This window comes from Corylus avellana, chromosome 7 (genome assembly GCF_965113065.1).
Source record: "Corylus avellana chromosome 7, dhCorAvel1.hap1.2, whole genome shotgun sequence".
NCBI lineage: Eukaryota > Viridiplantae > Streptophyta > Magnoliopsida > Fagales > Betulaceae > Corylus > Corylus avellana.
The window spans coordinates 4,517,076-4,532,157 of NC_142496.1; the positions used below are offsets into that span (position 1 = coordinate 4,517,076).

The 15,082-nt window shown below is 35.7% G+C and overlaps 2 protein-coding genes across 4 annotated transcripts; both read right to left on the reverse strand.

Annotated features, from left to right (window-relative positions):
* Positions 1-4,938: 4,938 nt before the first annotated feature.
* Positions 4,939-6,589, reverse strand: LOC132184122 (protein BASIC PENTACYSTEINE2). 2 transcript variants are annotated; one of them, XM_059597630.1, is made up of 3 exons: positions 6,508-6,589; positions 6,361-6,409; positions 4,939-6,241 (listed from the first exon to the last, which is right to left on the reverse strand). In XM_059597630.1, exon 3 carries the CDS (start codon positions 6,155-6,157, stop codon positions 5,306-5,308), a length of 852 nt encoding a protein of 283 aa, XP_059453613.1. In that variant the 5' UTR covers positions 6,158-6,241; positions 6,361-6,409; positions 6,508-6,589; the 3' UTR covers positions 4,939-5,305. The 2 variants fall into 2 exon arrangements, with proteins under 2 accessions (XP_059453613.1, XP_059453612.1); XM_059597629.1 differs by having other exon boundaries at positions 6,342-6,409.
* Positions 6,590-13,529: 6,940 nt separating this feature from the next.
* LOC132185599 (zinc-finger homeodomain protein 11) lies at positions 13,530-14,815 on the reverse strand. 2 transcript variants are annotated; one of them, XM_059599354.2, is made up of 2 exons: positions 14,237-14,815; positions 13,530-13,726 (listed from the first exon to the last, which is right to left on the reverse strand). In XM_059599354.2, the coding sequence occupies exons 1-2, from the start codon at positions 14,784-14,786 to the stop codon at positions 13,656-13,658; spliced, it is 621 nt and encodes a 206-aa protein (XP_059455337.2). In that variant the 5' UTR covers positions 14,787-14,815; the 3' UTR covers positions 13,530-13,655. The 2 variants fall into 2 exon arrangements, with proteins under 2 accessions (XP_059455337.2, XP_088374531.1); XM_088518405.1 differs by lacking the exon at positions 13,530-13,726 and having other exon boundaries at positions 14,158-14,815.
* Positions 14,816-15,082: the final 267 nt, after the last annotated feature.

Sequence of the window (15,082 nt, forward strand, 5' to 3'; positions counted from 1 at the left end):
AAAAACTAGAAAACAATAACCATTAAAAATGTGGAAAAAAAAAAGCAGAAAAATCATAAAAAAAAACAAAAAACAAAAACAAAAACAAAAGAACCCCTGAATGCACCTTTTAGTTGTTTCATAATATATGGTCATATCACAAATACCCCCCTCCCCCAAACAAAAAAAAAAAAAACTTGATAAAGACATTAATTTGGAACTACTACATCTTTTTAGAAAGCCTCACATTATATACCAAAAAGATTGGGTTTCTCATTCACAAGTTCTCTCAATTAGAGTTCTTATCAACGATTCTAATGACATCAATATTTACACCATCTCTTCCTGTACACTAGCAGTTGCTTATCCTCACTAAATTTGCCATCATCACCTCCACCACCCTACTGTTACATGTACGAGAGCCATCACTGCGATCCCCAGCATGCCACTGCATTACTGCCAGAACTCCATCTTCCATCTTCCAACCCCACAACCACCACCCAAAAAAGATTACAGCCCTGTCCAGTATGTCAAATCTACCAAGTCATAACCATCATCCTGCCTCCATGATACCACAGCTGAAGTCAACATCTTTGACATATTTCTGGCAGATATGCATGATATTTCTGGCACCAACGCATGAGGCTTCTGGCAATCACCATGAGACTCCAAGAGGCAAGCAAACAATGCCAGAAATGTTTAAAATGCTCTATTTGCTTGCCTCTTGGAGTCTATGGCAAAGTTGATCAACATGCTATATATGCATGAGGTTTCTGGCAACCCCCATGAGACACCAAGAGGCAAGGGAACAAAGCATTTAAACATTTCTGGCACTTGTAAATCCTAAAAACTTCAATATCTTCAGGGGGGGTTCCCCGTTATCACAGAAAAAAAAAAAAAAAAAAAAAATCTTCAATATCTTCAATACTTCAAAGCTTAGAAGAAAGGAGTGGGACTTAAGTATGTTTGATTTACAATTATTCTCATCTATACCAAGGATCTGCATTTCCTTCAATGTGGAACATCTTATGATGTATTGATTTTTCAGATAAAGTTTTTGGGGAGTTCATTAAATCTCAAGTCTTTCTTGGTATAAAGCCTAGAAACCATACTAACCTCTATATTGGAAGTTTTGGCAGGAAATGGCCATTAATTTTTTAGAACAATGTATCTACAAAAATAAATGTATATATGTGCGTGTGGGCATGTGTATGTGTAAAATCCCTCTAGTTACACATACAAAACTAACTCTCTAATAACAAATAAGTTTTGCAATTTCCATCGATCTCTCATTGTTCAAATAAATATCTAATTTAATTGCAAAGACTGCATATGAAGATAATCATATGGCATGAAGAACCATTTTGAGTTGTTGAAGCAGAAGGTTGAGAGCTCTGTGCTTGTCCATTTCTTTAATTTACCTTTCTACTTCTACAAGTGAAGAATGCTTAGTTTACCTTTCAACTCTAATAAGTTAAAATGAGAATTGGATGAGTTATGCTAAATGGTTATTGTTTTGATCTTGTAACAATGACCCACAAACATAGGAGGAGGATAAATTTGATCCAAGTAAAAGGCATTATTAGGATAAGGTGAAAAAGAGCTTGAATTAAGGCAGAGGGAGTAAGCATAGGCTTATGATTTAAACGAATACCTAGACCTGAGTAGAGCTCTTTTCTTTTCATTCTTTTTTTTTTTTTTTTTTTTTCTGTTTCTCTTTCTATCCCTTTTTTGTGACTATTGTGGGTGGAACTCTCAATAACAAAAGATAATCAATGTAGCCAGGCCATAGTTACGGAAATGTAGTGGGATCAATGGAGTTCAAAAATTTAAAGACCAAAACAAAATAGATGAATCAATCCAAAATGCCTTAAGGGGATCACTCATCCAATATCCAACACATAATATAAGTACATACTTGCATGTGGTTCAGCCACCACCACCAAATCTGTCTTGAGTAAAGATTTTACCCATTTCAGGACTTGTACTTCTAGTAAGAAATCAATAAAAATGTAGAACCAGATACTTCAAAAGAAAATTGAAATTGTGCTAAGGTCAAACTAATGGGTCAGACAAGTTTTTCAGGGCGCCTAGACTCCGATCACATCTCACCTTCCCACAACTTGATAAGGAAGTAAACATGCTGCTTCCACTATCTGAACCCTCTAATCTAAGCCTGCCCAAATCCTCATAACCGCTTTAATTTGGACCTCTTGAGAAACTATTCATAGTGATCCTCTCTAGCATAGTCACACTACTTGTCATAAGTCCCTCCACAAACTCCTCACCAGACAAGTCAGTAAGCTCAAATCAATTGGAGTTCAAATAGGAACTTCATACTTTATGAGTTAAAGCCCTCCAACCATATATAAAGACAATATATTCTTGTCTTAACAGGAGGAGCTCATGATTGTACTAGAAATTGCCACCTCTAATAGCCTCAACACATGCCTAAACCCTCACAATAGAGCATTAATGCATCAGTTCTTCATATATGCAACATAAATTCCAAAACTTAACCCCCAGAGTTTGATATTTAACTATTTTTATCTCACTTCTCCCTCAAAAAACTATCTCCACTATACAACAATCACCAGGGTGCAGTACTTGCGAGGACTGATAATCCTGCATTTAAACCAACACTGCCAGGCCAGTTCTTGAAAAGAATTGGTTATTCATCACTAGTGATGTATCCTTGACCAGAGAAAACATTTGCTACAGAAGTTTTGAGCATTCAATGACATGATCTGCTACCCAGCCAGCCCCCCTCCCTAAGAGAAGGAAGGACAGTAGTGTATACTGCAGGGTGTATACTGCAGTCCCCCCTAAATAATTACAATCTAAAATTTAAAACATCAAGAAAGTAAAAAAAAAAAGAAAAGAAAAAAAGAAAAAAGAAATGGAAACTAGTATGAACTTACAAATTTCTTCATCATCAGAAACACTATACCTCAGCCCTATGCTGGAAATCTTTCAGTGGTATTGTGGGTGTGCCGATCAGGGGTGAATTATTGTATGTCTTTTGGGGAGGAGGTGGAAAAGCACTGCACTATCACCCCAAATTGTAATTGGAACTCCCTACAATTACTTATAGAGTACAGTCTCACCTACTAAGAAACCAATGTGAGACTAAGCACCTTCATAATCCACCCACCCAATGTGGATATTTCATCTTCTCAATGTGGGACTAGCGTTCTAGGGTGTCACAATCTCCACTCAAAATGTTGACATCCTCGTCAAGGCCCCGTCATGCAATGCCTCAGCCCCACATAGTGTTAGAAGGTTGCTCTGATACCATTTATAACGACCTAGAAAAAGCGCTAGCCACATCTACACTATAATTCCAAAATGACTAGTCAAGTTGCAATTGAAGCTTATTAGAATCACTTATAAAATCTAGTCTAACCTAGTAAGGAATCAATATAAGACTAAGAACCCATGAACACCTCACCCACCTAATGCTGGCAATTCATCTTCCCAATGCGAGACTAGCATTTTAAGGTGTCACAGGTTCCCCCAAGAAAAGTAAAATTCTATCTTTCGTTCTTTCAAATGAAGCTAATTTTTTAAATTCTTTTTTTATAAGTAGATGGAGTTCATAAAAACCAAATGGTGCAACTAAGTACACAGGAAGTATACAAGAGAAACAACTGACCAAAAAAAGAAAAGAGATCAAAAAAGTCATGAAAGCTATAAATATGAATACAATCATAAGCAGCTATCCACTGAAAAAGGGTATGAGAAAAAGAAGACCTTTAGTTCTGCCACCATCCTCTCACTATCTTCAAAACTCCAGTAATTTCTCTCTCCAAATGCTCCACATTTTGCAAAGTAGAATCAAATTCCACATAGCTTCACTTCGAGAATTACAAAACTTCCTTCTCCAACAATCGAGGAGATCTCTCGCACGATAAGGCATGACCCACACTAAACCGAAAACAGAGTATCATAAGGCACTAGCTATCTTGCAATGGAGTAAGTGGTGATCAACAATTTCCCCACTCTTATGATACATGCAGCATCAATCTACTAAAACAATTTTCCACTTTCTTAAGTTATCCACAGTAAGGATCTTACCTAAGTGGCCGACCAAGCGAAGAATGTCACTCTCAAAGGCGCCCTACTCCGCCAAATACACCTCCAACGGGAAGGGATTGGTGTCATAGGATATTAAGACATTATAGAACAATCTTATGTCAAACAACCCTTTGTTGGAAGGGTTCCAACAAAGCTTATCCGCACCAACCTTTATAAACTTAATGGAATACAATTGACCGGAAAATGAGGAAAAGAATTGCAACTCCCAATCATTCGCCACTCTAACAAAACTAATGTTTTACTGAAGAAAGCCATTAGAGAACTGAAGATAATCAGCCACAGAAGAAAGCAATTCTATACAACTTTGGAAACATTGCCTAAAGGGGCCATTCCTCACACCACACGTCGTGCCAAAAACTAATCTTGGAGTTGTCACCCACCTTAAATCTAGAAAACTCCTCTCAACCCCTCTTAATGCATTTCTAGAAACCCACCCTGCAATTATATGCATATGAAACATGCATATAGTCGCTGCCACAACCCCGTAATCTAGAAAACTCCTCCCCCATTCTTATAATGGCTGCCCAAAATTATATGCATATCATCCTGGTGCCAATGACATGCTATTATCTTAGTGGTTAACAGAAATTTCTCATGCCACTTTATTCAAATGGATAAGATCATAATTAACTGCATGGATTATGAGACTACCAAATCCTCCTAGATTACATTCGTAACTAAGTAAGCATCTCAAATAACTGTTACTTTTATACTTATAAGATAAAAGTAACACCTAAAATAAATGAGTAAAAAAATGGAAAACAAGATCATTCGAGCCAGAAATTAGTTACATTAAACATAATCACATCAAGTATGAATTCAAAGCAACCCATACGAGCATTGGTAGGAACATACAAAAAAAGAAGCAAGAAGTTAGTGACACTGAATTCATTAAGATGAAGTACAAATGCCAAGCAGCAGAGAGATGTTCGTCGAACATCACATCAAGGTCAGGAAGGAAAAACTTGCTACAAGAATCTGAAAGATTTCTCGTTACATCTGTTTCTGAGAATCCAGTAAAATTAATGTCTCTAAAACACGGGAAAAGGAGAATAGAATAACATATCAGGAGAATCTGAAGGCGAAATATCAAAAACATGTTACATGACAGAAGACTCATCAACTACAAGCTACCTCAGAAGCCTCTGCTGCAGGCCACATACATATATACACAAGAGAATCATGCTGAATGCAGTGGATGGCCAAAATAAAGTTCCACATAATACATCTACCTGATGGTGACAAACTTATTTGTTCCATGTTTGGCCCAGTGGGTCCTCAGATCAATCGGATTAGAGAAGTTGTAACCTTCTGCTGCAAGTTTCTCCAAAACTTTCTTGAACGCTCCTATACTCATCTTTCTACCTGCAATCCTTGCTCCACGTCGTTTGGTACTCAATGGCAAGGGATACATTGACATATTAGTTGTACAACACGCAGATTGCCACCCACCAGATCCCCATCGATAACACTGCTGAGGTGCCCCAGTACATGAGCAAACCGGGATGGGAATCCCCGATATATCCATGTCAACCCCATTTATAACAATCTCCGTGGTTTTTTTTGCGGCAGACCTTGCTCGTGGAACAGAAGGACTACTCTCAGCCTTCCGTGCACGAGGGGCTTTCTTCGCCTTCTTCTCTTTTGGGGATTTTGGGGCCTTTGGCGCCTGCCTTTTCTTAATAGGTCCGTTTTCCTTCTCAATACCCGTCTCTTCAGTACTCACGATCCTTTCATCCTTGGACAAATCAGGTGCCTGAACCATCTGCACATGTTGAGCCGAGGACGTCTCGGGCAAAACCCCATAGCTGGGGTTTCCGGATAATACATTAATATATTTCTCCCTCTGATTAAACCAAGCATCCCTCATGTACTCCATGGGGAATGCTGAATGGGAAACCCCCATATCCCTATGGTGAAAAGCCCCATTCCCACCAGCCAAAACCGCAGCATTGCGGCCCCCAATAAGCGGTTTTTCAGGCATGGACGACATAAGCTGAAGACCCAGATGGCCTTTAAGGGATGGTGCAGGTTCATAGTAACCCCAGTTACGCATATTCAAATTATTATCTCCATCCATTGCAACCAATAATATTCAAAGGCGAAAACGGCAAAATCAAACTACAATCTCTATTTAAATTTCACCCAAGGCATTGTCTTTAGCCTAAGAACAAACAACCAAATATAATTGAATCAAAATCCATTAGAAAAGCCGGTCAGAAAGCTAAAAACGCATAACCAAAGCTCAAAATTCCATGACTTACTAAATAAAAGATCACCCACATGAACAAAGCAACATCTGCGTCAAAGAGATCTTTGGAAACCCAGATCTCTGAAGCGAGTGAACACACAGAATAGATAGCAAAAATCAGAGATGGGTTAGCATTCAATACTTTCAAAGAGATTCCAAGAGTCAAAGATCGGACTTACTCGTGAGACAAATGAGAGTTTTGTTAGGGTTCCGACCAGACAGAGTCCGCAGCTTAAAGGCACAAAAGACTAAGAATATGCACGCCATTTCTTCTTTGTATATTAATAGTTTGTATAGTTTAAATTAAATGTATTTAGCTTAAGCAGAAGTTATTCTTAATGACGGTGTCATTTTCCTCAGGCGGCACCGCAAAAGTCCACCTTTTCTTCAAGTTTAATAAACTACTTAACTTTTTCACCTTTCCATTTTCGAAGGTGGTAAACTTTCCCATAAATTATTGTAAGTTAATAATTGTTATTTTCATTTTTTGTGCATCTTTTTTTTCATTACTATATAAATTAAAGTTACTAAATATGGAAATCTGACTTTATATTAACATGAAAGAACAGTAAATAATAAAGGGTAAGATTGTTAATCATTTTTTAAAAAAAAAAAAAAAAAAAAAGTGTTTTCAAAATGCTCTTAAAAATATTAATAAAAAAAGCAATTTTAACATTTATGTTACATCATAACAATTTCAAATCAAAAACATAAAACACCCACCAAAATACATTAATAAGCATGCCCTGTGTTTCTTTTTTATAAAGGGTTGGTTTGTTTTTGTTTTAGGCTTAATGCGAAATTTTTATTTTTATTTTTTTGTATAATGCTTTTCTCTATATATTATTACAGGATAGACAAGTAATTCAGATTGGGTGTTTGAAAGGGTGAAGAATTTTTGACATGCAGTGTGGCTCTTGTAGGAAGGAGACGGTTGCGGTTAGTGGTTATTGGCTAAAACCACTAACTGTAACCTCCTAGGCAGTTAGTAAAATCCGCTCTAGGCAGTTAAGCGGCAATTAGTAATTATTTAATAACCGGCGGTTACGCTTTTTTTAAATTAAAAATAAAATAAAATAAACAAAAAGACGTTGTTTCTATAGTAATACCATACTAACATCGTTTCTAGATTTTTATACATTTTTTTTTATATTTAAACACAAAAACAACGTAATTTCATATATATATATATATATATATATATATATATATATATATATAAATGGTTAGCAATTAGCGGATTTTACAAATCCTAAAACTGCTAACCGCACTGCCCTAGCAGTTAACGATTTTTTTCTAACCGCCTTCAAAAGCGATTACGGTTAGCAATTAGTGGTTAGCAGACGAATATTAATTGTCTGTTATTACAACCCTAGTGTGAGGGCTTTGAGGGTCAAATGTTGGCTTTCTTTTTGATGATTGAAGCAAGCAGACATCATAATATATCAGTTAATGTTCCAAATTTTTTTTTTTTTAGGACAAAAAAAAAAATGGAAATCTAGAGCTAGAAAGGTGGTATGCTCAATTAAATATGATATATTGGGAGGACAATCTAATAGGGGGAGTGGCTCTACCAATTCTTTATGAAACCCAAAATAGTGTCATCGAATTTAAGAGGGTCAAATGAGAAAGAGAAAACATAAAGGAAGAGAAGTCCTCTTAGAGTTTGGAAGGCAAATATTGTCTGTTTACTGAAGACAAAATTGAAATATATTTTATGGGGAGGTGATTCATAGTTTATGGGATGCCAACTAGTGGATTGGACTTATTTGGGGTCAAGTGGGGCATCAAGTAGAATTTGGTTAATGTGGGATAAGGGAGTGGTAAAGAAGACTGAGGATTGTAAATAATGATGTTGAAAGAAGGTATCTTTAGGAATAATTGGTTGGCATTATGAGTTGGTGGGAGTTGTCATGGTGTATAGGAGGTGATTTCAATGTTGTCCATTTTCTGTGTGAAAATTCAAGCTAGTTCAAACAATCGGCAACTATGTTGGAGTTTTTGGAATTTATATATTTGACTAGGGACTAATGGGCATCCCACTCTTAGGTGGGACTTTTACTTGATCTAATAATTGTGATGTGCAGTCATGGTAATAGACTTCTCTTCTCTCCGAATTGGGAAGAACGATTTCTTGATGTTTCGCAAAGGAGACTCCTTAGAATCTTGTTTGATCATTGTCCTATGATATTGAGTTGTAATGTAGGAGGTGGTGGTAATAAGTATTTTAAATTTGAAAATTTGTAGTTGAAATCAAAGGGCTTTGTGGAGCAAGTGAAAACAGAGTGGTTGAAATATAAATTTAAAGGATCTCCTTGTTATGCATTGGTGTGTAATTTGAGAGCCTTGAAATTGGAATTAAAGAAATGGAAGGAGGAGGTGTTTGGGAATGTAGGGAAGAAAAAGAAAAAAACTTATGGAGGGTATTCGAGAGTTGGATGTTATTGGAGATGACCGACCTTTATTTAAGGTTGAGGAAGGAAAATATGTCTAAGGACATGGAGAGATTTATCATTTTTGAAGAAGTGAGTTGGAGGCAGAAGTGATTAAGAGATTGTGATAAAAGCACTAATTTTTTTCATCAAGAGGCAAATTCTCATCGAATATATAACTTGGTGGGTTTTTTAGTTATTAATAGGAGCATAGTTGAAGGAAGTTTGAGCTGAGTTTAAATGCAACTTTTTTCTCTCTTATCCCATAAAGGCTTGTGGACATTAAGAATTTTTGGTCTATTAGCTTAGTGAGTGATGTATACAAAATTATCTCCAAGTTCTTGGTGAACAGGTTAAAATCAATTTTGGCAAAAGATTATATCTGATTCCTATAATGCATTCATTAGAGCTAGAAAATTTTTGAATTCAGATCTAGTTGCTAATTAATGTTTGGATAGCCAGATTAGATTGAGGGAACCAATTGTGTTGTGTAAATTGGAGTACTTGGAGAAGGTGTCGTATGATCATGTTAATTGGAAGTTCTTATTATATTTGCTGAAAATATGTAGATTTGGGGAGAAATGATGGGACTGGATAACATATTGTATTTCTACTGTGTGATTTTTCATTCTTATTAATGGTTCACTACCCGGTTTCGTTAGTAATTCTCGCGGAGTGAGAAAGGGGACCCGTTATAACCATTATTATTTGTGGTTGTTATGGAGGTGCTGAGTAATTAGACGATGACTAGTGTAATTGATAGGGGAATTTTGTATGTTTTTATGTGGGGTTGACGAATAATGAAAAACTGTTAGTATCTCACTTATTGTTTACGGATGATACTTTGATTTTTTGTGAGGAAAATTCTGAACAACTTTGAAATTTGCAATGTATTTTCGTATTTTTTGAAGTTGTATCATGCTTAAATATCAATTTGATAACATCAAAGATAGTTTATGTCGGCAATGTGGGAGATGTAGAAGGTTTGACTCGCATTCTTGGTTATAGAGTATTGTCTCTAAGGATGAAGTACTTTGATTTGTCATTGGGTGTGTCTTACATGGCTACATCTATTTGGAATGGCAAAATTGCAAAAATGGAATGTTTGTTGGCTGGATGGAAAAGAGTCAAAAGACTTTATTTATCTAAGGCATGTGATTGATTTTGATAAAGAAAAAAAAAAAAAAATTGAAAAAAAATTGCTATCAGATGGGTGAAAAAAAAAAAAAAAAAAAAAATTGATGTGGGATAACCCCAACAATCTCCCCTCACATATCAGGCCTTGGGTCGGAGCAGCGACAACACGTTTCTTCCGTAGACTTGCTGGTAAACTTGGGCTCTGATACCAGTGTTGGGTGGTCTTGGGCCTTTCTCAATCCCAAAAGTTAGGTCAAGATGTAAGAGTTTTTCTCATACTTATAAACGGACCACCAGCCCATTTCACAACCGATGTGGGATAACCTCAACAGCCTTCCACGCATTCTTTATCAAGAATCTACCATTGATATCATCAATCAATATTACATTTTCCCCTTATCAATTAGGAAAATAAATAAATAAATAAAAAATTGCTCCATTTAGTTTGGAAAACTAGCTTTTTGAAATGTTTTGGAAGTAATTCATGCATGAGGCTTTTAGTGAAGGCCCATTTATGTTTGTAAGCAACCTTAGTTAGTTAGTATGATGAAAATCAAACATTATATTATTACTCCAACTTTCTATAGTAGTCATATCTATTTCCTTCTTCTTCTTTTTTGGTTTAAACTTTTTTTTTTCTTTCTATGCAATTGACTGGGGAAAGGTAGAAGGGGAAGATATATCAAAGATTTTGTAGTTCGTTTTGAAGGGGCCACTTTTAAAAATCTTTTAGTAACTATTATCTGAAAAGTATTTTATAGATTGGAATTGATTCTTGGGTCTTACTTCCAACTAAGCTTTTGCTTATTTATCAGTTACAACTCAGAAAGACCAAAGAAAGGGAAAAAGTATAAATCATTAAAGTGACTGTGTCTGATGTTTGCTTCATAAGGATTTACTTTAAGACTAAAAGAGAAATAGATAAAATAATAGAGAAAAATTGATGTAGCACAACTCTAGGACAAGACAGAATGGCCCGATTGCACGCATTTTGAAGTTAAGGCCGAATAGCAAGCAAGCTTGATTGCACATGCACCAATCGCACTCTTGTTCGAACGAAAATGCGATCGCAACATTTCATATGCAGTAGATGTTTTGTTATCAAATAACTCCATTTGTTTTTCTTCCCTGATGAGTGACATAATGCCATTAGGCCACGTCATATCCAATAAAAAGAAGACAAGTTTAGACCACGTATCACTCATCACAATTAGAAGGAAACAAAGTGAGATATTTGATGATGGTGCGAATTTTAGAAAGTGATTATGATAACTTTTTAACAGCAAAATTGCAATTTAATAAAAGTGAAACCTCAAGCATTTTTCTAAATTACGAATGCTTTCATACACAAGACAAATCTCATTTGCTAAAGCTTGCACGTGTTTGCTACTACATAGCGACTTGTCCACAAAGTCTAAATTAAGAAAAAAAAGTAAAGAATTTAATCATTTGATAATTATTTTAAGTAAATAATAAATAATAAATTTAATCATATAATTATTATTCTAACGAGAAGACACACGTACGGTAGTCTTTGATTATTACCACATTAGACCATTAGGATTGTTAGGGAGGGATACACTAAAAAAAATCAAACAAGAGTAAGTTAATATATATAGCATGACACCATTTTTAGTAAGAGTAGCAATTCGCGTTTGCGTGTCAGGTTTGAGTCGTGTCAAGGCATGGATATAAGACTATATAGGTCAACCTTAACTCGACTCATTTAATTAAACGGGTCAAATCACTCAATCCTAACCCTCTAATTTTATATTGGGTTCGTAGATCATGTAAAAAATTGCAAGTCTTTCGTGTATCGGGTTTGGGTCGTGTCAATGCATGGGTATAAAACTATATATGATAGGTCAACCCTTACCCGACTCATTTAATTAAACATGTTAGACTATTCAACCCTAACTCTTTAATCTCATGTCGAGTCACAATTGATAATGACAGTTGGAGAAATGCAGAATAACGGACACTAGCCACTAAAAATCTGGTGAAGAGCCAAGCCGCATTGTGCCAAAGGTTCGCCAGTGAACTATGCCATGGATCACAACAAAACTAGGCCGAAAATAATCAAAAAATTGGATTGAATCAGATAAAATTATAGTGAATTTTGGTGACGGGTCTTCCAGGGATCGAAAGATTTATACCTGATAGACCTGATTTTGGCTTTAGATTTCCAGAATGTGGTCTGAGAAAGCTTGAGAAGACATTGATAGCGCATGCAAAAGCGCATGGTGGTGTGTGGACGACTGGAATTGAGAGATCATTAGAGAAAACGCCAATGGAACACCAAGAAAATGTCAGAAGACGATTGTTGAAGGTTACAAGAAAGTGATTCTGATATATACCATATATATATATATATATAAAAGATAAAGAAAAAAGAGCGGAAGCGAAGAGATACATATGAATTATATCTTGTATATATATTCATTGTATATGAAACAATATTACGTACATAACTCTCTATTTATAGAGAAACAATGAGTAGTGATCAAAAACCTTAAAGTAGACTTAAATTAATTAAGAAAGAGAATAAATCCTACAAAGAATAAAGGAGAAGAAAATATTCTACCATGAAGAATTTATTAAGAAAAATATCCATAAACTTAACTTAAAAAATATAAAATATTCCAACATTCAACGGCTACAATTAGCTAGAGAATTCGGGGTGGATTAAAGTATTGATTTTATAAAACTTGGAGTTGAATCCCAATTGCTGATGGTATGAATAATTTTCTTAAGCGATTTTTCCTTAAAAGGAATTGAGAAATTATGAATTTTGGGCATGTATACATTTTTCATGCTAAATTGGGGTATTATTACTGGTGGGATATCAAAGATTTTTCTTGTACTGATCAACAGATAGATAATTAAAGTATATTGCTGGTTTTGATATTTTGCAGCAATAAATTTGAATGGAAGAACATAAAGCAATTAGCATGAGAACAATTGAAGAAAATTTTTGCAGAGTGTGGCTGTCCAGGCATGCATGTGAAAATGATAGGGAAAGATATGATGATATTGTCTGGACCATTCACTTTTGTTCGTTTTGAAGACCATTGCAATTGACAGTTTTTGTGAGGAATATAGAGAATTAAACCATGCTAATCACCTTATTGTTTCCATTCTAGTACTTATTTAGTAGTTTAATATTGGTTAATAAAATTTGACAAAATTAGTGCTTAAAGATATCCAATAACTACAAAATAATTCGTTTGTCGACCCCGTTTTAAGATAGTTTTTTTATTTTTAGCTCTCTCTCTCTCTCTATATATATATATAATTAACAAACAACTCAAAACACAAAATGCTCAAAACTATTAATTACTTTTATATCACATCACAATTAAAAAGCAAAAAACTCTAAGTCTAAAAAGTTTTGTCAAATGAAACAACCATATTGGATTGAAGCAAGCTAGTGTGCCAATTGATAATTTGATATGGAGCTTTAGATTAGATTTAATAATGTAATTTTAAATGAATTAACACTATAAACACTAATAAATGTAACAAGACAAGATTTTAACATTAAAATAAAGCATCATGTTCTACTCAAAAATAGGACAAACATGCTCAAATATAACACTTATACCAGTACAAACTTTTCAAGCAAAAACAATGAATTTTACTCTAATTAATGCAAACCTAAACTCAATTTCATAATGAAAATTAGAATTTGTTTTAAGTTTATTTGTGTCATACAAAAATCAAGAAAAACAGCTAGTTAGATGACGATATTCATTGATTCATACAGTATATACATGCACTGGAATTGGATGGTCGACTTCCTGTGAGATGTGTGTGCCCATCACAAACCCTGCAAAACCAGATCCAAATGTCACAAAAGTTTAGAAATGTTATGGGAGATAACAATGAGATAAGTGATGGAAGGTGAAGGACGGAGACAAAATTTTACTATGATATCATGTTAAATAAAAAAAAAAATTAAAAAAAAAAAAAAAAAAAAAAAGTAAATTTAATTATTTAGATACCAAATCCCAACCAAAGAATTGCATCCCCTACTTCATGGATAGGGATCGACTGGCCTAGATAATGTTTTTTGGCTAGCTAGGAAATATTGCATGTTTAAAATTGTGAGGAAAATTAAAAAAAAATAAAGAAATAAAGAAAAAAGAGAAGTAATTAAAACAGAGCTGCATATTTTCCTTGGAAAATTAAAGGATAAATTACAACCAAACTTCAATCTCAAAAAAAAAAAAAAAAAAAAAAAAAAAAAAGAAAGAAAAAAAAAAAGAAGAAGATTATTCACTCTGATCTTTCTCTCATTTCTCCCAGTAGCACTACTGAGTGAGAGATGAGGCATTGCCTGTAGATGCAGAAGAAGAGGAGGAAGAGTTCTTGTGGTTGTGCATCCACACTTTGAAGACCTGCCGGCTCACCCCAAGTCCTCTGCAGAACCTCTCAATCTCATCCTCTAGATCTTTCCTCTGAAGCTTCCACCCCAGCTTCTCCGCGAACGCCAGCATCTTCTCCTTCTGATCCGGCGTAAACTTTGTCCTGAACCTCTTCTTGCTGAAGCTCCTCTCCGCCTGATCACCCGACTCCACCACCATCACCTGCCGCCCCCCACCACCGCCTCCGCCGCCGCCGCTGTAGTCCATCATCTCGGCGGTGGCCTCCGGGTCTCGCCCGCCGCGGCTGCTGCAGCTCACCCCCCTCGCATGGTGATGGGCCGGTACATACGTCACCTTCCGGTGGAAGTTGCGGTGGCACCCGCATGCCGCGCATTGCAGTCCCCCCGGAGACCCTTCGTCGACAGTGAACTCCCCGCAGCCGTCGGTGGCGTAGCTGCCGAGGCTGGCTGCATGGTTCCTTAAACACTCTCTGTACAGATCGTTTGCATTCTCTCCCTCCATCTCTCTCTCTCTTTCTCTCTCTCTCTCTCTCTTTCTCAAAGCTTCTCCTGTTTAATATATAAACGAATCAATGGAGGCTTTGAAATTACAACATGCTCCTTGTTAATTAGCCAGGATATATAAATCGACCACCTTCTTAATTAATCATGCAAGATTTTTTACCGTACAGTTTTACTACTAACTTGAGGTGAATATCTAGTTAATTCCAGAAATTCACTGTCGTTTTATTTACCCTATTTTCTTCCTTTAAGAAGAACAACTTCGTCTTGTCTTTAGTAATGATATTACTGTAAATA